Raw genomic sequence first — 21,929 nt, 5'->3', positions numbered from 1 at the left:
AATGGACCCAACACCGATCCCTGCGGCACACCACTCGTCACAGGCCTCCAGTCAGAGAAGCAATCCTCCACAACCACTCTCTGGCTTCTTCCATTGAGCCAGTGTCTAATCCGATTTACTACCTCCCCATGTATAGCGAGCGACTGAACCTTCCTAACTAACTTCCCATGAGGACCTTATCAAAGGCCTTGCTGAAATCCAGGTAGACAACATCCACCGCCTTCCCTTCGTCCACTTTCCTGGTAACCTCCTCGAAAAACTCTAATAGATTGGTCAACCATGACCTACCACGCACAAAGCCATGTTGACTCTTCCTAATAAGTCCCTGTCGATCCAAATATTTGTAGATCCTACCCCTTATCACACCTTCCAATAACTTGTCCACCACCGACGACAAACTTACTGGCCTATAATTTCCCGGATTTCTTTTGGAGCCTTTTTTAAACAATAGAACAACATGAGCCACCCTCCAATCATCCGGCACCTCCCCCGTGAATACTGACATTTTAAATATGTCTGCCACAGCCCCTGCAAGTTCAACACTAGCCTCCCTCAAGGTCCGTGGGAATACCATGTCCGGTCCAGGGGACGTATCCACTCTGATTTGCCTCAAGACAGCCAGCACCTCCTCCCCTGTGATCTGTAAAGGTTCCATGACCTAAAGTGTGAATCTAAATTTTCAAAACTTATTATTTACGGCGGTACAGTGGTTAACACTGCTGCCTTACAGTGCCAGGGACCTGAGTTTGATTCCTGGCTTTTTACATTCATTCATGGGAATTGGGCATTGCTGGCTGGCCAATTTTTGTTGCTCATTGGAGGGGCGAGTTGAGAGGCGAGTCAACCACATTGCTGTGGGATCTGGAGTCTCATGTAGGCCAGACCTTGTAAGGACAGCAGATTTCCTTCCTGAAAGGATATTAATGAACCAGATGGATTTTTTTCAATAATTGACAATGGTTTTGTGGTCATTAGTAAATTCTTAATTCCAGATTTTTTTTCATTGAATTCAAATTTTGACCATCTGCCATGGTGGAATTTGAACCCAAGTCTCCAGAGCATTAGTTGAGTTTCTGGATTCATAATCGAGTGATAATGCGACTAGGCTGTCGCCTCCCAATTGGGTCACTGTCTGTTGGTGTCTGCACATTGTCCCCGTGTCTGCATGGATTTCCACCAGATCCTCTGGTTTCCTCCCACAGTCTGAGAGACATGCTGGTTAGGTATATTGGCCATGCTAAATTCTCCCTCCGAACAGGCGCCGGAGCGACTAGGGGATTTTCACAGTAACTTCAATGCAGTGTTAATGTAAGCCTACTTGTCACACTAATAAATAAATAAATATTCTACCTGGTACATCCATGCTTACATCTTCCAATGTCTACACTCATTCACTCTATTAATCTCCTGAAGGGACTCTTTAATGAGGCTGCTTTTTTCATTCACATAGTTCAGCACAGGATCCAAGCGTCCTGCCATATGGATCGACAGTGGTATCCATGGCCGTGAATGGATAGCGCCTGCCGTCGCAATGTGGATTGCAAAGAAGGTAAGAAAGCATTTCAGAAACTACTGGGGAAACTTCAGTCTGACCCACCTATGGGGAAAGTGGTTACAGTCAGCAGTCGGGGCAAAGCTAGGCAGCTCTACAGTGGCAAAGGAATTGAAAAGAGGGAAAGAGAAAAAGTTATGGGCAGCATAGTGGCACAGTGGTTAGCACTGTTGCCTTACAGCTCCAGGGACCTGTGTTTGATTCCCGGCTTGGGTTACTATCTGTGTGGAATTTGCACGTTTTCCTGTTTGCAGAGGTTTCCTCCAGGAGCTCTGGTTTCCTTCCACAGTCCGAAAGATGTGCTGGTTAGGCACATTGACCTGAATAGATGCAGGAATGTGACGACTAGGGAAATGAACCAGATGGGTTTTTTCGATAATGGTTTCGTGGTCATTAGTAAATTCTTAATTCCAGATTTTTTTTTCATTGAATTCAAATTTTGACCATGGTGGAATTCGAACTTCATTGCACTGTTAATAGAAGCCTCCTGTGACTAAAAACTAAACATTCACTTCAAGAGTCACTTGTGAGGTTAATCAGTTTTAATCAAATGTCTGAGAAGGAGGAAGACATTGAACAAGAATTGAAAGAATTGGGGAAAGAACTGAACTGAACTGAAGGTGCATTCACAAAAAACAGAAAATGCTGGAGAAACTCAGCAGGTTTGACAACATTATTGGAGAGAGAATCCGTAGATGCAGTCAGACCTGCTAAGTTTCCCCAGCATTTTCTGTTTTTGTTTCAGATTCCAGCATCCGCAGTATTTTACCTTTATGTTATTATGAAGTCAAATAGACAGGACTTTTGCAGAGGTTTTTATAGGTATTTGCAGTGATCTAATGATGTCTAAAAGATTAGCATCCGAGGATGGAGTAAAGAGTAATCCAATGTCAGAAGATCAGACCAGGAAAAACACTGGGTTTACAGCCACCCAGCTTTAGTCTCCATTAACATCATCATAAAGCAATTTTGACTGGCGTGTAAAACTTACTATTCCAAACCCAAATGCTTGAGTTTCCCATTCAGTGAGTTTGGTTAAAACACTCACAGATTTACCTGATCATTTCATCACCTTCCTTAGTGATTAACTTAACCCAGTTATTCTGATAAATGGGGTGTTGGTGGGTATTTGCCCTACTGCTTGTGATTCTTAGTAAGATCTGAACCACAGACAGCAGCAGAGGCACAGAATGAGCATAGTTTTGCAAGTGGGGCAAACATGGTTGTGAGAAACAGACATCTGATTCTGAATTGTTCTTTTTTTTGAATCATTAGATCACTACTGACTATGGGAGTGATTCCTTTATCACATCATTGCTGAACAAAATGGACATCTTCATGGAGATTGTGGCGAACCCAGATGGTTATGTTTACACCAGCCAGGTGAATAGTCCAGGGTTTCTGACCTTATCGGTTCTGTTCCATGTTTCTACCTTAGCTATTCCTCTCTGCTCCTACCCTCATAATAATTACTTGCATTTCCACCTTTAATACAGTGAACCATCATGGGAACAATTAACAAATAAAATTTGAATTGGAACCACATGAGGAGGCATTAGGACAGATGACCAAAGGCTTGGTTTAAAAAAAAGGTTAGGTCTAAAGGAGCATCTAAAAGGTGGAGATAAAGGTGATAAGTTTTAAATTCTAGTTCTTGCGACCGAGACAGCAGAAATCACAGCTGCCAATGGCAAAACCATGAAAATGGGTGAGGAATGGGGGGAGCATGGAGATCTCAGAGAGCTCAGAGAACCTGGAGATCTCAAGGAGTATGGAGATCTCAGAGTGTGGAGATCTCAGAGAGTATGGAGATCTCAAAGTGTGGGGATCTCAGAGAGTATGGAGATCTCAGAGAGTATGGAGATCTCAAAGTGTGGAGATCTCAGAGAGTATGGAGATCTCAAAGTGTGGAGATCTCAGAGAGTGTAGAGGTCTCAAAGTGTGGCGATCACAGAAAGTCGGAGACCTCAGAGAACAAGGAGATCACAGAGTGGGGAGATCTTAGAGAATGTGGAGATCTCAGAGTGTGGAGATTTCAGACAGCATGGAGATCACAGAGGACTGAGATCTTACAGTGTGTGGAGATCTCAGAGAGGGTGGAGATCTCAAAAAGCCCAGAGATCTCAGAAAGCCTGGAGATCTCAGAGAGTGTGAAGATCTCAAAGTGTGTGGAGATCTCAGAGAGTGTGAAGATCTCAAAGAGTGTGAAGATCTCAAAGAGTGTGGAGATCTCAGAGAATGTGGAGCTCCCAGAGAGGGTGGAGATCTCAAAGAGGATGGAGATCTCAGAGTGTGAAGATCTCAGAAAGTGTGTTGATTTCAGAGTGTGGAGATCTCAGAGAGTGTGGAGATCTTAGAGAGTGTGGAGATTTCAGAGAGTGTGGAGATCTTAGAGAGTGTGGAGATTTCAGAGAGTATGGAATTCTCAAAGAGCCTGGAGATCTCAGAGAGCCTGGAGATCTCAGAGTGTGAAGATCTCAGAGGGTGTGGAGATTTCAGAGTGTAGGGATCTCAGTGTGTGGAGATCTCAGACAGTGTGGAGATTTCAGACAGCATGGAGATCACGGAGGATTGAGATCTTACAGCGTGTGGAGATCTCAGAGAGGGTGGAGATCTCAAAGAGCCCAGAGATCTCAGAAAGCCTGGAGATCTCAGAGAGTGTGGAGATCTCAGAGAGTGTGGAGATCATAGAGTGTGGAGATCTTAGGGAGTATGGAAATCTCAGAATGTAGAGATCTCAGAGAATGTGGAGATCTTGGAGAGTGTGGAGCTCTCAGAGTGTTAAAATCTTAGAGACAGTGGAGATCTCAGAGTGTGGAGATTCAGAGAGCCTGGTGATCTCAGAGAGCCTGGAGAACTCAGACAGTGTGGAGACCTCAGAGTATGGAGATCTCAGAGAGCATGGAGATCACAGAGTGTGCAGGTCTTACAGTGTGTGGAGATCTCAAAGAGTGTGGAGATCTTAGAGACTGTGGAGATCTCAGGAAGTGTGGCGGTCTCAGAAAATGGAGATCTCAGACAGTGTGGAGATCTCAGAATATGTGGAGATTTCAGACTGTTGAGATCTCAGAGAGTGTGAAGATCTCAGAGCGTGTGGAGACCTCAGAGTGTTTAAATCTTAGAGACAGTGGAGATCTCAGAGTGTGGCAATCTGAGAGAGCCTGGAGATCTCAGAGAGTGTGAAGATCTCAGAGTCTGGAGATCACAAAGAGTGTAGAGATCTCACAGTGTGGAGATCTTAGAGACTAAGGAGATCTCAGGGAGTGTGGAGATCTCAGAAAGTGGAGATGTCAGGAAGTGTGGAGATCTCAGAGAGTGTGGAGATCTCAGAGTCTGGAGATCACAAAGAGTGTGGAGAACAAAGAACAAAGAACAACCCAGCACGGGAAACAGGCCCTTCGGCCCAACGAGCCCGTGCCGCCGCATCACCCTACACCTATTCTACCCTGCAGATCTGAAAGAGTGTGGAGATCACAGAGTGTGGAGATCTCAGAGAGTGTAGAGATCTCACAGTGTGGAGATCTTAGAGACTAAGGAGATCTCAGGGAGTGTGGAGATCTCAGAAAGTGGAGATGTCAGAGAGTGTGGAGATCTCAGAGTGTGTTGAGATCTCAGTGTGTGGAAATCTCAGAGAGTGTGGAGATCTCAGAGAATGTGGAGATCTCAGAAGCATGGATACCTCAGAGACTGTGGAGATCTCAAAGAGTGCGGAGAGATCTCAGAGAGCCTGGAGATCTCAGAGAGTGTGGAGATCTCAGAGAGCCTGCAGGTCACAGAGTGTGGAGATCTCAGAGAGCCTGGAGATCTCAGAGAGTGTGGAGATCTTGGAATGTGGAAATCACAGAGAGTGTGGAGATCTCAGAGAGCATGGAGATCACAGAGTGTGGAAATCTTAGAGAGTGTGGAGCTCTCAGAGAGTGTGGAGATCTCAGAATGTGGAGATCTTAGAGACTCTGGAGATCTCAGAGTGTGTTGAAATCTCAGTGTGTGGAGATCTCAGAGACTATGGAGATCTCAAAGAGTATGGAGATCTGAGAGTGTGGAGGTCTGAGAGAGCCTGGAGATCTCTGGATATGGAGATCTTAGAGAGCAAGGAGATCTCAGGGACTATGGAGATCTTAGACTATGGAGATCTCAGAGTGTGGAGATCTCAGAGGACTGGAGAAGGTGTTAGAGATAGGGAGGGTCAAGCTCAAAGCTTGTTGATGTTAATGTTTCATGGCCTCAAGAGTTACGAGTGGGAATGTTTACAGTCAGCAGTCAGGGCAAAACTAGGCGGTTCTTCACTGGCGAAAGATTGAGAACAGGGAAAGAGTCAGTTGTGAGGTCAATTGAATGTCAGAGGGGGAGGAAGACATTGAACAAGAACTGAAAGCACTGGGGACAGAGCGAAGCTGAACTGAAGGTGCAGTCAAACAGGCAGGACTTTTGCAGAAGTTTGTAAAGATGTTTGCAGTGATTTAATGATGTCTAAAAGATGCACCCTGAGAATGGAATAAAGAGTGATCCAGCATCAGAAGATCAGAATGTCAGGGTCTACAGCTGGCGAATACTTCCCAAATGGAGTGCAAAGTTGCAGTGAAAGAGCAGCAGAGAATTTTGTTCTGGACGGCTCCACCAATAGCCATTTGTCAGCCCATTTTGAAGTCCTTGACAAGGAAGATCGGGATGTTCCATAGAGTCAATCCACTATCACTTTCTTCAGGCAACTGTCCAAGGTAAACTTCAACAATCAATTGGTTGTGACACAGGGATTTTTAGGATTGACTAATAATCCAGACACCCAGGGATCTGGGTTCAAATCCCACCATGGCAGATGATGAAATTTGAATTCAATAAAACTGGCTGATGACCATTAAGCCATTGTCGATTGTCATTAAAAAAAATCTGGCTTACTAATGCTCTTTACGAAGGAAACCTGTTGTCCTTACCTGGTCTGGTTTACATGTGACACCAGACCCACAGCAATGTGGTTGACTCAGAAATGCCCTCAAGGATGGGCAATAAATGCTGGCCCAGCCAATGGCGCCCATATCCCATGAACAATTTTTTTTAAACGAGGACACGAAGACCTGTGTGGAACCAGGCAAACCGCATTGAGCTTTGGATTCACTGGGGTGTTTTGCGGATCAACAAGGACAGAATGAAATCAGAGGCTGTAGCTTGGAGTGCCCGAGTAGAGGGGCAGAAGTATTGACAGAGTAAGCAATGTTACACAGGGGGACTAATTCAATTTTGCTGATGGATTTAAAAGATCAGTTGATAGTTAAAGAGAGCAGAGTAATGCACAGCATAGCACAGTGATTAGTTCAGACATTTGATTAAATATCATGCAGAGAAAAGACAATGACCCAAATTTTACTGTCCTGCCTGCCACAGGAACTGGAACGGGTGAGGGGCGGATTATGGAAAGGTCCGTTGACCTTGGGTGGGGTTTTCCTGCCACAGGAATCAGAGCGAGGCCGTAAAATCCCACCCAATGTGTGATTTTCAAATGGGGGCTGATTTTAATTGTGTCATGATCCAATTATACTCCTGCTCTTGAATCCCCCCCACACTTCTCTGAACCTCTGCCTCCTACACACAGTCTATATTGAGATGTACTAGTATAAACAGAAAAGGCTGGAAGTACGCAGTTGGGGCCTCAGCATCTGTAACATATTGATTTCTGTTAATGTAATCATTACACACTTTAACCTTTTGGTACGTGAAAACTTTTTCCAGTCCAGGTCATCATTCTTTTCTCAGTTGCAGTTCTTTCAATGTATAACATGTTGCATGGTTTCTGTTATAATCAACATCTGCCTAATTGCAGAGTTACAACTGATGTGAGATCATTGGATTGAAAGAAGCTGTTGAAGTGTTTACAGCTCTTTCATATAATAAGGGATCCCTGGAAATCTTTACTCATCCAGTCAAGAAATTGTAACTTGATATAGCCTGTGATAATCTGGTCAGGAAGTTATCCTGCAGTCAAACTTTCTTAGTGAGCAAAGGGAAGCAAGGAGCCAGGATTGGGAATTAGGGCAAGACAGGGGATCAGCACATTATGATTTGATGACTGGGGAGATTAGCTTTTTATTCCAACGGATTGAAGTGCATTTATACTTGCTGTTACTTTGTGAAGAAAAATTGTACATTTGTAAAATAAAGCGACTGTAACATTCATACTCAGAAAGTGACAGACTGACCTGTTAGTTCAAAATTCTATCTGGTTAAAAACTAACCACCTCTAGTTAGAACACCATTTAGTATAAAAGGGTGTGACAGTGTCCATGGCAGTTGGTGAGTCTTGCAATGCACTCGAGAGTGACTCAAGGCATGAGAGCATTTTCATTGTTCTATTAAGTGGGTGTGTAGAGATTTTCCATCCCACTATAACCTAACTCCTCCAATCAGTGTACTGCGTTTGTGGGAAGATGTATTTGTCCCAGTTGCCATCATGCATGGAAGGAACACTAGTTCATGGCTGAGTGTCTCGTCAATATTTTTAAAAGTTTGTTTATTCAGGGGATGTGGTCATTGTTGCTAGGCCAGCATTTATTGCCCCCCCTATCTGTTCTTTAACTGAATGTCTCGCTTGGTCATTTCAGAGAGCATTCAAGAGTCAATTACATTGCTGTGGGTCTGAACTCACATATAGGCCAAAGCAGGTAAGGGTGGCAGATCTCTTTCCCTAAAGGACTTCAATGAACCAGATGGGTTTTTACAACTGACATTAGAGGAGCTACAGACTAATTTATTCCCCTAAATTTACACTGCCATCATGAAGCTTTGGGCAACACACGTAATTTAAATCCATCCTCCTCTTAATTTGTATGCATCTTGAACAGGCTGGGGCTCTTTTCTTCCACATAGAGAAGGTTAATGCATGATCTAAGAGAGTTCTGTAAAATTATGAAGGGGTGTAATAAATTAAGTGTAGAGAAGGTATTTTTACTTGGACCAGAGTTCAGAACTAGAAGTCATTAAAGCAAGATAGTCAGTAACAAATCCAGAAGGAATTCAAGAGACATTTCCTTACCAAGAACACAGACCTCATTACTACTGGGAGTATTTGAGGCAAATAGATTGGTTGCCTTTGAGAAGTTAGATAACTACGAGGGTGAAAGGAATAGAAGGATATACTATCAGAGTTAGCTGATGTGATGTTTGAGAAGACAATGTGCAGCATGACACCTTGCATAGACCTATTGAATGAAATGGCTTCTTTGTTGTTAGTTCGATGTAGAATGACCATTCAATGGTTTCAGTGAGAGATCTTTCATCAGAACTGGAGTTCATTGACCTGTTGTTATACTTTCTAAATACTGATGAAACTTGCTGCATGTTTCCAGTAAAGGTGTTGAATGCGTGTAGTTTCTCTAAAAGTGAAACAGCTAATTCTGACACCCTGTGTACCCAGAACCGCATGTGGCGTAAAACCATGTCCAAGAGGCCAGGATCTCACTGCATTGGAGTTGATGCAAACAGGAATTTTGACGCCAACTTTGGAGGTGGGATATTGTTTCTGATGTTATTTTGCAATATAAATTAGTATTATACTACATGGTCGTATGCTAAGTTATTCAAAATTAATCCCACCTAATAATGCAGTGGCACAGTGGTTAGCACTGCTGCTTTACAGCTCCAGGGACTCAGGTCCAATTCCAGCCTTGGGTGTGTGCAGTTTACACGTTCCCCCAGTGTCTGCGTGAGTTTCCTCCGGGTGCTCCAGTTTCTCCCACAGTCCAAAGATGTACAGGTTGGGTGGATTGGCAATGCTAAATTGCCACTTAGTGTCCCAAGATGTGCAGGTTAGGTGGATTAGCCCTGGTAAATGTGGAGGAGCATGAGGAAGAGAGCCTGGGTAAGATATTCTGTCAAAGAGTCAGTGCAGACTTGATGGGCCAAAGGGCCTCTTCTGCACTGTAGGGATTGTATGATTTTACATAATATGGTTGGCTGGAGTGTCCTAATCATCCACAATCTAATTGAAAGGAAAAATAGTCTGGATGGGCTGACCAGCCTCCCCTTCTCTTGTAACAAATATGCTGGAATGTTTCATGGAGACAGAATGCCAGAAGTCCTGGCTGTTCACTATGCTGTTGCTTTCTGTCCCTGTGGGTAAATGTCCTGTCAATTGCCTTGATGGGTTAATGCCATGTTTGGTGAAAAACCAGGTAAACCCCAGGGTTGGGCTCAATTTGTGCATAATAAATGAGTGGCCATTGTTACAGATGGGCAGTCCAATGGGTCTCAATGTCCTTGGGATCATGAGGATAACATAGGGAGTTAGAGTTCCAACCGTTCAAATTGGCCTTTGGTGAACCGAGGGAGTGTGTGGCGGCAGAGAATTCGCAATGAAAGGTATCACTGTTTGGTGTTACCTGTGACAAATTTTACACAAGTGTAAGTCAGCTGACACTCAGCCCCTTGCTTACATCTGAACAATGGACACCAAATCAAGGGACAGAAGGCTGGGACAGAAATAGAAAAGATTACAACAGGAGACAACTCTTTCAGAAGCAGAAAGGAGGGAAAGTGGAAGAACAGTGGCTTGGTGTTCGTGTTCACGTTCATGTTTGGGTTACAGTTTGGCTTAGGAGTTCAGGGTTGGGTTAGGGTTTGAGTTTGGTTGAGTTGGTGTGTACAGAAGAATGGCATTTCCCTTTTTCTCACATTCTCATTTCTCAAGCTTTTTGTTTCACTGGTGTCTGCCACTTCTATTTGGCTTCAACTTTCTATAACTTTTTGTCCCTTTTTTTGTCATTATTTTTTCTTTGTGGCTTCTCCCATCCCTGGCTGGGATTTCAGGGCAGGGTTTAGGTTAACATCATACCTTTGATTGATCCCTTGTAAATCACTGAATCACTACAGTACAAAACGAGGCCATTCAGCCCATTGAATCTGCACCAAATCTCCGACAAAACATCCCACCCAGGCCCTATCCCCATAACAGCACATATTTGCCCAGCTAATCCCTCTGAGCTACACATCTTGGGATACTGAGGGGCAATTTAGCCTGGCCAATGTGCCTAACCAGCATGTCTTTTGGACTGTAGGAAGAAACTGGAGCAACCAGAGAAAACCCACACAAACAAGAGGAGAATGTGCAAATTCCACAGTCACCCAAGGCCAGAATTGAACTTGGGTCCCCGGCGCAGTGAGGCAGCAGTGATAACCACTGTGCCATCCTGGACGCCTCTAAATATTGGGGAAACCTATGGATCCAACTTTAAATATTGACCCAGTCTCTGAAGCTTATGGGAACAATGGCATTCACAGTGTCAGAGTCTGCACTGGCCTGGGAATAATGTAATCAGACTTTACATGGTATCAGTGCTATCGATGTGAGGTGGATGGATTGGTAAATATTTTGTGCGAGGCTGATAAAGATTGTTTTCAATTCATAGGCAATGGTAGTAGTAAAGTTCCTTGTGCAGAAAACTATTGCGGACCTCATGCTCATTCAGAAGCTGAGGTGAAAGCCATTGTGAATTTCATCAAGAAACATGGCAATTTCAAGGTTTTCATCACACTCCATAACTACAAACAGCTCTTGGTGTATCCTTATGGATATACCCAAGAGCCTCCAGAAAACATTGAAGAATTGGTATGTATTTTTTCATTTTTCTTTTAAAGAAAATCCTGTATTTAGTTAATCTGTGTTCTCTATAAGTATTACTTCTTGTGTATGTACAGCAGTGCACAAAGTTGCCTGGACCAAACAGTTGGGTCCATATGCATTCAGGTCCATGAATCACCAGCAGGGGGAGGGGGGGCGGTGGTTCCAGATGGGAGTAGGGTCAACAAAGAACCAATCGGGGTGCAAGCACATCCCAGACTGCTCTCATATCCTAGGATATGGAGCGGGAATGGCAGAGAACCTCAGTGTTGCATGAAGCAACCTACCCAATGCAATTTTTCCCCTCTGATTTGATTTGATTTATTATTGTCACATGCACTGGTATATAGTGAAAAGTCTTGTGTCTTGTACGCTATACAAAGCATATTGTACATAGAGAAGGAAAGGAGTGCATAGTCACAGCTAGCTTGTAGAGAAGCTTCAACTTAATGCAAGGTAAGTCAATTCAAAAGTCTGATGGCAGCAGGGAAGAAGCTGTTCTTGAGTCGGTTGGCATGAGATCTCAGACTTTTGCACCTTTTTCCTGAAGGAGGAAGGTGAAAGAGAGTATGTCCAGGCGAGTGGGGTGCTTGATAATGCTGGCTGCTTTTCCAAGGCAGCAGGAAGTGCAAACAGAGTCAATGGATGGGAGGCTGGTTTGAGTGATGGACTGGGCTTCATTCACAGCCCTTTGTAGTTTTTTGCGGTTTTGGGCAGAGCAGGATCCATACCAAGTTATGATCCAACTAGAAAGAATGCTTTCTGCATTTGCAAAAGTTGGTGAGTGTCATAGCAGACATGCTAAATTTCCTTAGTCTCCTGAGAAAGTAGAAGCGTTAGTGGGCTTTCTTAACTATAACATTGGCATGCAGGGACCAGGACAGATTATTGATGATTTGGACACCTAAAAACATGAGGCTTTTGACCATTTCTGCTTCGTTCCCATTCTTTGTAGACGGCAGCATGTCCTTCCTGAAGTCAATGACTATCTCCTTTGTTTTGCTGACATTGAGTTGACATTGACATGCTGACATTGGCTCTGGATATATATTGGGGCAAATTTTGGTCTTTACTGTCTCGTGTTAAGCATCGTGTGCGTAAAGCATGGGGAGGGAAGACCTGAAGGGAAATGAACATAAGAATATAAGAACTAGGAGCAGGAGTAGGCCCCTCGAGCCTGCTCCACCATTCAATAAGATCACAGCTGATCTTTTCATGGACACAACTCCACTTACCTGCCCGCTCACCATAACCCTTAATTCCTTTATTGTTCAAAAATCTATCTATCTATGCCTTAAAAATATTTAATAAGGGAGCCTCAACTGCTTCACTGGGCAGGGAATTCCACAAGTTCAAAGTAATTCCTCCTCAACTCAGTCCTAAATTTGCTCCCCCTAATTTTGAGGCCATGTCCCCTACTTCTAGTTTCACCTTGCAGTGGAAACAACCTCCCTGCTTCTATTTATCTATTCTCCTCATAATTTTATATGTTTCTATAAGATCCTCCCTCATTCTTCTGAGTTCCAATGGGAGAGTCCCAATCTACTCAGTCTCTCCTCATAAGCCAACCCTCTCAACTCCGGAATCAACCTAGTGAATCTTCTCTGCACCCCCTCCAGTGTCAGTATATCCTTTTTCAATTAAGGAAACTCAAATGTACACAGTATTCCAGGTGTAGCCTCACCAGCATCTTATAATTTGCAACATAACCTCATTGTTTTTAAACTCCATTCCTCTAGCAATGAAGGTCAAAATTCCAATTGCCTTCTTAATTACCAACTGTAACTATTTTTTGTGATTCATGCACAAGTACATTCAGTCCTTCTGCACAGCAACATGCTGCAATTTTTTTACCATTTCAATAATGGTCCATTTTGCTGTTACCCTGCCAAAATGGATGACCTCACATTTACCAACATTAAGCTCCATCTGCCAGACCCTTGCCCTTTCTCTAGAGATAGTCTATCTCTACCCCGTTGCAGATATTCAGTGTCCTCTGCACACTTTGTCTACCACTCATCTTAGAACATAAGAACATAAGAAATAGGAGCAAGAGTAGGCCATCTAGCCCTTCGAGCCTGCCCTGCCATTCAATAAGATCATGGCTGATCTGTCGTGGCTCAGTTCCACATTCCCGCCCTCTCCCCATAACCCATAATCCCCTCTCTTATCAAAAACCCATCAACCCGCGTCTTAAAAATATTTATCGAGGTAGCCTCCACCACTTCAACGGGCAGAGAATTCCAGAGATTCACCACCCTTTGAGTGAAGAAGTTCCTCCTCAACTCCGTTCTAAACCGCCCCCCCTTTATCTTGAGGCTGTGCCCCCTAGTCCTACCATCCTTTCTGAGCGGGAAGAGTCTCTCCACCTCTATCCTATCCATCCCATTCATCATCTTATACGTCTCAATGAGATCTCCCCTCATTCTTCTAAACTCTAACGAGTACAAGCCTAGTTTATTCAGCCTCTCCTCATAGCTCAACCCCCTCAACTCCGGCATCAGCCTAGTAAACCTCCTCTGCACTCCCTCCAAGGCCAAAATATCCTTGCGTAAGTATGGCGCCCAAAACTGCACACAGTACTCCAGCTGCGGCCTCACCAATGCCCTATACAGCCGCAGCAAGACCTCCCTACTTTTATATTCAATCCCCCTCGCTATGAAGGCCAGCATCCCATTCGCCTTCCTGACCACCTGCTGCACCTGCAAGCTGGGTTTTTGCGACTCATGCACAAGGACCCCGAGGTCCCTCTGCACCGTCGCCTGCTGCAGTTTTTCGCCACGTAAGTAATAATCCTTCCTACCATTATTCCTACCAAAGTGGACCACCTCGCACTTGCCAACATTAAATTCCATTTGCCATTTCCTGGCCCATTCGCCCAGCCTATCTAGATCCTTCTGCAGACTCTCCACACCCTCCGCACAATTTGCTGTTCCACCAATCTTGGTGTCATCAGCAAATTTCAACACCCTACACTCGGTTCCCTCCTCCAGATCATCTATATGAATGGTAAAAAGCTGAGGCCCCAGCACCGACCCCTGGGGCACTCCACTAGTCACCATCCGCCAATCCGAATAGCACCCATTGACCCCCACTCTCTGCCTCCTATTTGACAACCAATCCTCTATCCACGCTAACACCCTACCCCCAACTCCATGTCCCCTGACATCTGAGTGTCATTAGTGTCTTAGTGTCATCTGAGAACTCTGACACAGTAGCCTTGGTCCCCAACTCCAAATCATCTATGTAAATTGTAAACAACTGCGGTCCCAACACTGATCCCTGAGGCATACCACTAGTCACTGATTGCCAACCAGAAAAATACTCATTTATCCCCACTCTTTGTTTTCTGTTAGTTGACCAATTTTCTATCCATGCTAATACATTACCCATAACACTATGCACCTTTATCTTATGCAGTAGTCTTTGTGCAGCACCTTGTTGAAAGCCTTCTGGAAATCCAGATACACCAAATCCATGAGTTCCCAATTATCCACTATTCTCGTGATGCCCTCAAAAGAGTCCCAGTAAATTAGTTAAACATGACCTGCCTTTCATGAACCCATGCTGCATCAGTCCAATGGGACAATTTCTATCCAGATATCTCCCTATTTCTTGTTGATGATAGATTCAAGCAGTTTCCCCATTACAGAAGATAAGCTAACCAGCCTATAGTTACCCACCTTTTGTCTACCTCCTTTTTTAAACAGTGGCGTCACATTTGCTATTTTCCAATCCGCAGGAACCACCCCAGAGTCCAGCAAATTTTGGTAAATTACTACAAGCACATTTGCTTTTTCCCCTGCCATCTCTTTCAGAACCCTGGGATGCATTCCATCAGGGCCAGGAGACTTATCTACCTTTAGCCCCATTAGCTTCCCCAACACTACCTCTTTAGTGATAATGACCATTTCTAGGTCCTCACCTGCCATAGTCCTCTTGTCATCAATTTTTGGCATATTATTTGTCTTCCACTATGAAGACTACCACAAAATACATGTTTGATGCCTCAGCCATTTCCTCATTTCCCATTATTAAATCCCCTTCTCATCTTCTAAAGGGCCAACATTTACCTTAGTCATCTTTTTCATTTATATATTTATAGAAGCTTTTGCTATCTGTTTTTATATTCTGAGTTAGTTTACTCTCATAATCTATCTTACTTTTCTTTATAGTTTTTTCCATGGCTTTCTGTTGAGCTTTAAAGATTTCCTAATCCTCTAGTTTCCCACTAATCTTTTCCACTTTGTATGCATTTTCTTTCAATTCAATACCTTCCTTTATTTCCTTAGATATCCATGGCTGATTATCCCTTTTTCTACTGTCCTTCTTTTTCACTGGTATATATTTTTGCTGAGCACTGTGAAAAATTCCTTTGAAAGTCCTCCACCGATCCTCAATTGTCCCACCATAAAGCCTTTGCTCTCAGTCTACTTTAGCCAACTCCTTCCTCATCCCATTATAGTTTCTTTTGATTAAGCACAAAATACTGATATTGGATTTTACCTTCTCACCCTCCATCTGTATTTTAAATTCAACTATACTCTGATTGCTCCTTGCGAGAGGATCCCTAACTGTTAAGATTATTAATTATTCCTGTCTCATTACATAGGACCAGATCTGGGATAGCTTGATCTCTTGTAGGTTCCACTACATACTGTTCGAGGAAACTATCACAGATACATTCTATGAACTCCTTTTCAAGACTGCCTTAACTGACCTGGTTTGACCAATCGACATGTGGCTTAAAATCCCCTAAGATAATTGCCGTACCATTTTAACACGCGTCAGGTGTTTTTTGCTTATTGTCTGTTCCACCGTGATATTATTATCTGATGGCCTAGAGACTATCAGTGATTTTTTTCCCAAACTGAGATTAAACCCAAACTGAGATTAAACCAAATGCACTGAGATTAAACCCAAACAAACAGATTAAACACAAACACACTGAGATTAAACCCAAACAAACAAATGAAGATTTGGAAGAAAAGGAAAATTCAGGGGAAAGGAAGATCTGGGGGAATGAATTATGGAACAAGCCATGATTGTGATTGGATGACCCATTTTAGCAATATTGGTTGGGGTACACCAAATCCTCACTTAAAGTCGTGGTTTCATTCCTGAAAATCGTCAATTAAAGTGAAATGACTTTAAACAAATCACATTTTCCCATTCAAACCAATGTAAAATCTGTAGTTAGATACCATGGAATGTTACTCATCAGAAAAAAATTAAAATATTAAACCCTTTCATTTGAAATACTATCTAATAGTATCATATGTTGATTAAAAATATATGTAATTACTTTGGATTCAGAAAATGTTCACTCAACTCATTCCTGGAGAATCGAAAAGTTAAGTCCGTTTCTCTCTCCATAGAAGCTGCTAGACCTGCTGAGATTTTCCAGCATTTTTCTGTTTACTTAAGTGGAGACGTACTGTGTAAATACAAGTTAGGACATTGCTGTTGCTGCAGAAACATTTACTGCTACTTAGGAGAATAAATGGGCCTTTGGTTTAATACCACCCCACAAAGACAGCATCTCTGACATAGAAGCACTTTCTTGCTACTGCACCAGGCCATCAGACTAGACTGAAAGTTCAAGTCTCTTGTGTGGGATTTGAACCCACAGCACCCAATGCCAGAGTGGCACTTGCGAGAAGTAGATGACAGTTGGCCAACTTGGTTAGATATTGTCCTGAGTTTATTCTGAAAATAAATGTCATTTTATGAAGTCCTGATGATTTTTGTGACCTCTCCTTGTTACAGGCTGCTCTGGCTAAAGGGGCCACTGAAGCTCTGGCCTCTCTCTATGGCACTCGATATACATATGGGAGCATCATACAAACTGTCAGTAAGTAATGTGCTGCAAATTGCATTCTAATCAACATCTGGAAGATTTTGCTGCAATTCTGATATGTGCAATTTTGTGTATGGACAATACAGAGGAAAGGTACAAGACAACGGACAGAATTCTCTGGCCGCGCTGGTCTAAAAGCCAGAAATTCCCACCTGACTGTTAATGGGGTTTCACAATGTCCACAACCCACCCACTAAAATTCCAGTGGTGGGCGGGATGGGAGAGTTTCGGCCAAAGAGTCCAGGTCTACAAAAGAGGAGTGCTTAACCAAGTTTTTTAATGGGGAGGGGATAAGAATATTGGAACCTTCTGTTTTCTTTACCTTTTTTGTTATTGTTTGTGACCCACTAACAGAGGATGGGAATGGTCATGGGGGTAGGAGGGTGGTGGCTGTAGGAAAGTTAGTAATCCAGAGGCCTGGACCAATTTCCTGAAGTGGAGATGCCAGCGTTGGACTGGGGTAAACACAGTAAGAAGTCTGACAACACCAGGTTTAAGTCCAACCAATTTATTTGATAGTAAACTCACAAGCTTTCGAGGTTTACCTCTTTGTCAGGTGAATGGAGAGTTCTGGCCTCAGACAGAGCATATAATGCACAGACAGTTTACAGATTACTGATTAGAATGCAAATCTTTACACCTAACCTGCTATTCAAGTCTTAAAGTGGCCAACAATGTGAGTGGAAGGAGCACTGATCACAAGTTAAAGAGATGTGTATTGTCTCCAGACAGTAGAGTAAGTGAGGTTTTGCAAACCCAGGCAAGTCATGGGGGTTACAGGTAGTGCGACATGAACCCAAGATCCCTGTTGAGACCGTCCTCATGTGTGCGGAACTTGGCTATCAGTCTCTGCTCAGCGACTCTGTGCTGTCGTGTGTCGCAAAGGCTGCCTTGGAAAATGCTTACCCGAAAGTCAGAGGCTGAATGCCCGTGACCACTGAAGTGTTCGCCAACAGGAAGGGAACAGTCTTGCCTGGTGATTGTCGAGCGATGTCCATTCATCCATTGTCATAGCGTCTGCGTGGTCTCCCCAATGTACCATGCTTCGGGACATCCTTTCTTGCAACGTATCAGGTAGACAACGTTGGCCGAGTTGCAAGAGTATGTACCATGTACCTGGTGGATGGTATTCTCACATGTGATGATGTCATCCATGTCGATGATCCGGCATGTCTTGCAGAGGTTGTGTGGTATTGTGGTCACTGTCTCCTGAAGGCTGGGTAGTTTGCTGCGAACAATGGTCTGTTTGAGGTTCCATGGTTGTCTGAAGGCAAGAAGTGGAGGTGTGGGGATGGCCCTGGCGAGATGTTCGTCTTCATCAATGATATGTTGAAGACTCAGGCGAAGATGTTGTAGCTTCTCCGCTCCAGTGAAGTACTGGATGACAAAGGGTGCTCTGCGTATCCTGTGTTTGTCTTCTGAGGAGGTCGGTGCAGTTTTTCACTGTGGCGCATCGGAACTGTCGATCGATGAGTCGAGTGCCATATCCTGTTCTTATGAGGGCATCTTTCAGCGTCTGGAGGTGTCTGTCACGATCCTCCTCATCTGAGCAAATCCTGTGTATATGGAGGGCTTGTCCATAGGGGATGGCTTCTTTAACATGTTTAGGGTGGAAGCTGGAAAAGTGGAGCATTGTGAGGTTGTCTGTGGGCTTGCAGTACAGTGAGGTGCTAAGATGACCATCCTTGATGGAGATGCGTGTGTCCAAGAATGCAACCGATTCTGGAGAATAGTCCATGACTTGCCTGGGTTTGCAAAACCTCACTTACTGTACTGTCTGGAGACAATACACGTCTCTTTAACCTGTGATCAGTGCTCCTTCCACTCACATTGCTGGCCACTTTAAGACTTGAACAGCAGGTTAGGTGTAAAGATTCGCATTCTAATCAGTAATCTCTAAACTGTCCGAGCCTTTATATGCTCTGTCTGAGGCCAGAACTCTTAATTCACCTGACGAAGAGGTAAACCTCGAAAGCTTGTGAGTTTACTATCAAATAAATTGGTTGGACTTAAACCTGGTGTTGTCAGACTTCCAATGTCCTGAAGACATGAGTACAAATTCTATCACGGCAGCTGTATCTAATAATGCATAATTCTAGCAATTAATAAATCTGTAATTAAAAGCTAGACACGGTGCAGGATCTTTCAACTCTTCCTGCTAGTGGGATCTTCTGGTCCTGCTGAAGGCGTCATCCCCGCAGTGGGTTCCACGGCGGGAGGATGGGTGAGCCATACAAACGCTGTAGACACCGGTGAGACTAGAAGATCTCACCGGCAGCCAATGGCAAGTCACCACCAGCAAACACACCTCAGGGGTCTAGAAAATCCCAGCCTTTCAAATGATGATCATGAAACTATTATTTTGTCATAAAAACACACTAGTGCACTGGTTCACTAATATAGGAACATGGGACTTACAAGTAGGCCATTCGGCCCTTGGACCCTGCTCCACCATTCAATCTGATCATGATATCAATTCCACTTTCCTGTCTGCACCCCCCCATAACCTTCAAAAATCTAACTCAGCCATAAATATATTTAAAGACTACCTTCTGGGAAAAGTAATTCCACACTCTAAAGATCCTCTGAGAGAAAAAAACTCCAGATCTCTGTTTTAAAAGGGAGTTCCCTTATTCTTAAACTATGCCTCGAGTTCCGGTTTCCCCCCACAAGAGGAAACATCTTCCTGGTATCCACCATATCCATTCCCTCAGAACTTAACTGTTTCAATAAGATCATCTCTCACTCTTCTATACTCCATTAGGTAAAGGCCTAAGCTGTTCATTCTTTCTTCAAAAGACACCCTTCACCCCAGGAATGAATTGAATGAACATTTCCTGAACTGCATCCAAAGTAATTATATTTTTTTCAAACAAGGAGACCAAACCTTCACATAGTACCCCAGATCTGGTCTCACCAAGACCCTGTATAGCTACAGTAAAACTTTTCAATTTTATATTCCATTCTCTTTGCAATAAACACCAACATTTCATTTGCCTTCCTAATCACTTGCAGTACCTACATGCTAACTTTATGGGCTTCGTGCATCAGGACACCCAGATCCCTCTGTACCACCAGGTTATGCAAACTCTCTCTTTTTTAGTAAGAAGTCTCACAACACCAAGTTAAAGTCCAATAGGTTTATTTGGAATCACAAGCTTTCAGAGCACTGCTCCTTCATCAGCTGAGTGGACTATAGGAGGAAACCAGAGGAAACCCACACAGACATGGGGAGAATGTGAGGAGAGACAGGCTAAATCCTTCAGTCGCTCCATTCACTCTCCTCATTCTAGAATTTTCCTTCGCCTGATGAAGAAGCGGCATTCCAAGAGCTCATGATTTCAAATAAACCTGTTGGACTGTAACCTGGCGTTGTGAGACTTCTTACTGTGGGCACCCCAGTCCAACGCCAGCATCTCCACATCATGTTTTTTTTATTCACTGGTGGGACATTGGTGTCGCTGGCTGGCCAGCATTTATTGCCCAAGTCTAGTTGCCTTTGAGCAGGTGGTGGTGAGCTGCCTTCTTGAATCGTTGCAGTCCATGTGCTGTGCATTGACCCACAATGCCATTTGGGAGGGAATTCCAGGATTTGGACTTAGTAACTGTGAAGGAACAGTACGCATTCCTATTCTTCCTGCCAAAATGGACAAGTCCACATTTTCCACATTACACTCCATCTGACTGTTTTCCCATTTATTTAACTTGCCTATATCCCTTTGCAGACTCTCAACACCTCTTGACAACTTACCTTCCCACCTATTTTGGTGTCATCAGTAAACATAGCTATTCAATCCCGTCATCCAAACCAGTGAAGGCCCCTAGGGAAGGAAATCTGCCATCCTTACCTGACCTGGCCTACATAAAACTCCACGCCCACAGTAATGTGGTTGACTCTTAAATGCCCTCAGGCAGCAATGCCCAGTTCCCATGAATGAATAAGGATAAGAAAAACATTTACTTCCATCTTCCCCCCTCCCCCAACCTAAAGAACAACAGGGGTTGCATTGTGGAGAGGTTTGGAGACAGGCACTGACTATCCAGAGGGGAAAAACCATTGGTGTATACCTTAAAATGGAATTCCAGTATTGCTGGTATTAGCGACTTTTATTGGGATTTGAAAATTTTGGACTAGTTTTTTCTTCTGCAGTGATATTACCAAGTCAAAGTAGTGTCAAATGCATTCAGGCACAGTCGTGAAGAGATATGACAGCTTGTGAGTTTACTATCAAATAAACTGGTTGGACTTTAACCTGGTGTTGTGAGACTTCTAACTGTGTTTACCCCAGTCCAACGCCAGCATCGCCACATCATTCCTCCCACATGCCAAAGGTGTGTGGATTAGGATTGGCCATGTTCAGTTGACCCTCAGTGTCAGGTAACATATTAAAAAAAGCTGACGAGGTAATCAGTGATTGACTGTTGCCACTACCCAGGAGATCTGTCAGTGACCAGCTTGTGCCCTCATGCAGGCTGTAGAGACATAACGTCGCCTCTGGTGGCACGGTGGCATAATGGCTAGCACACAGTGCCAGGAATCTGAGTTCAATTCCGGCCTCGGGTGACTGTCTGTGTGGAGTTTGCACATTTTTCCCATGTCTGTGTGGTTTCTCCAGGTGCTCTGGTTTCCTCCCACATTAAGAAATCTCACAACACCAGGTTAAAGTCCAACCAGTTTATTTGATAGTACACCTAATGAAGTGACAAAGGAACAGCGTTTCCGAAAGCTTGTGGGTTTACTATCAAATAAACTGGTTGGACTTTAACCTGGGGTTGTGAGACTTCTTACTGTGTTTATCCCAGTCCAATGCCGGCATCTCCACATCATTCCTCCCACATGCCAAAGCTGTGTGGATTAGGATTGGACATGTTCAATTGACCCTCAGTGTCAGGAAGACTAGCAGGGTAAA

The 21,929-nt window shown here is 43.7% G+C and overlaps 1 protein-coding gene across 1 annotated transcript in view; it reads left to right on the top strand.

Moving 5' to 3' along the window:
- LOC145355480 (carboxypeptidase A1-like) overlaps nucleotides 1-21,929 on the top strand; it is a 47,171-nt gene that overhangs the window by 20,821 nt on the left and 4,421 nt on the right. Inside the window, exons 7-11 of the mRNA XM_080207639.1 lie at nucleotides 1,451-1,549; nucleotides 2,828-2,935; nucleotides 8,958-9,048; nucleotides 10,948-11,147; nucleotides 16,929-17,013. Of these exons, the coding sequence (XP_080063765.1) occupies nucleotides 1,451-1,549; nucleotides 2,828-2,935; nucleotides 8,958-9,048; nucleotides 10,948-11,147; nucleotides 16,929-17,013 (583 nt within the window). The remainder of the gene's footprint in view (nucleotides 1-1,450; nucleotides 1,550-2,827; nucleotides 2,936-8,957; nucleotides 9,049-10,947; nucleotides 11,148-16,928; nucleotides 17,014-21,929) is intronic.

The sequence above is a fragment of the Carcharhinus amblyrhynchos genome, chromosome 19, assembly GCF_965287045.1.
Source record: "Carcharhinus amblyrhynchos chromosome 19, sCarAmb.v2.hapA, whole genome shotgun sequence".
Classification (NCBI taxonomy): Eukaryota; Metazoa; Chordata; class Chondrichthyes; order Carcharhiniformes; family Carcharhinidae; genus Carcharhinus; species Carcharhinus amblyrhynchos.
This window is presented reverse-complemented; position numbering and strand designations above follow the sequence as displayed.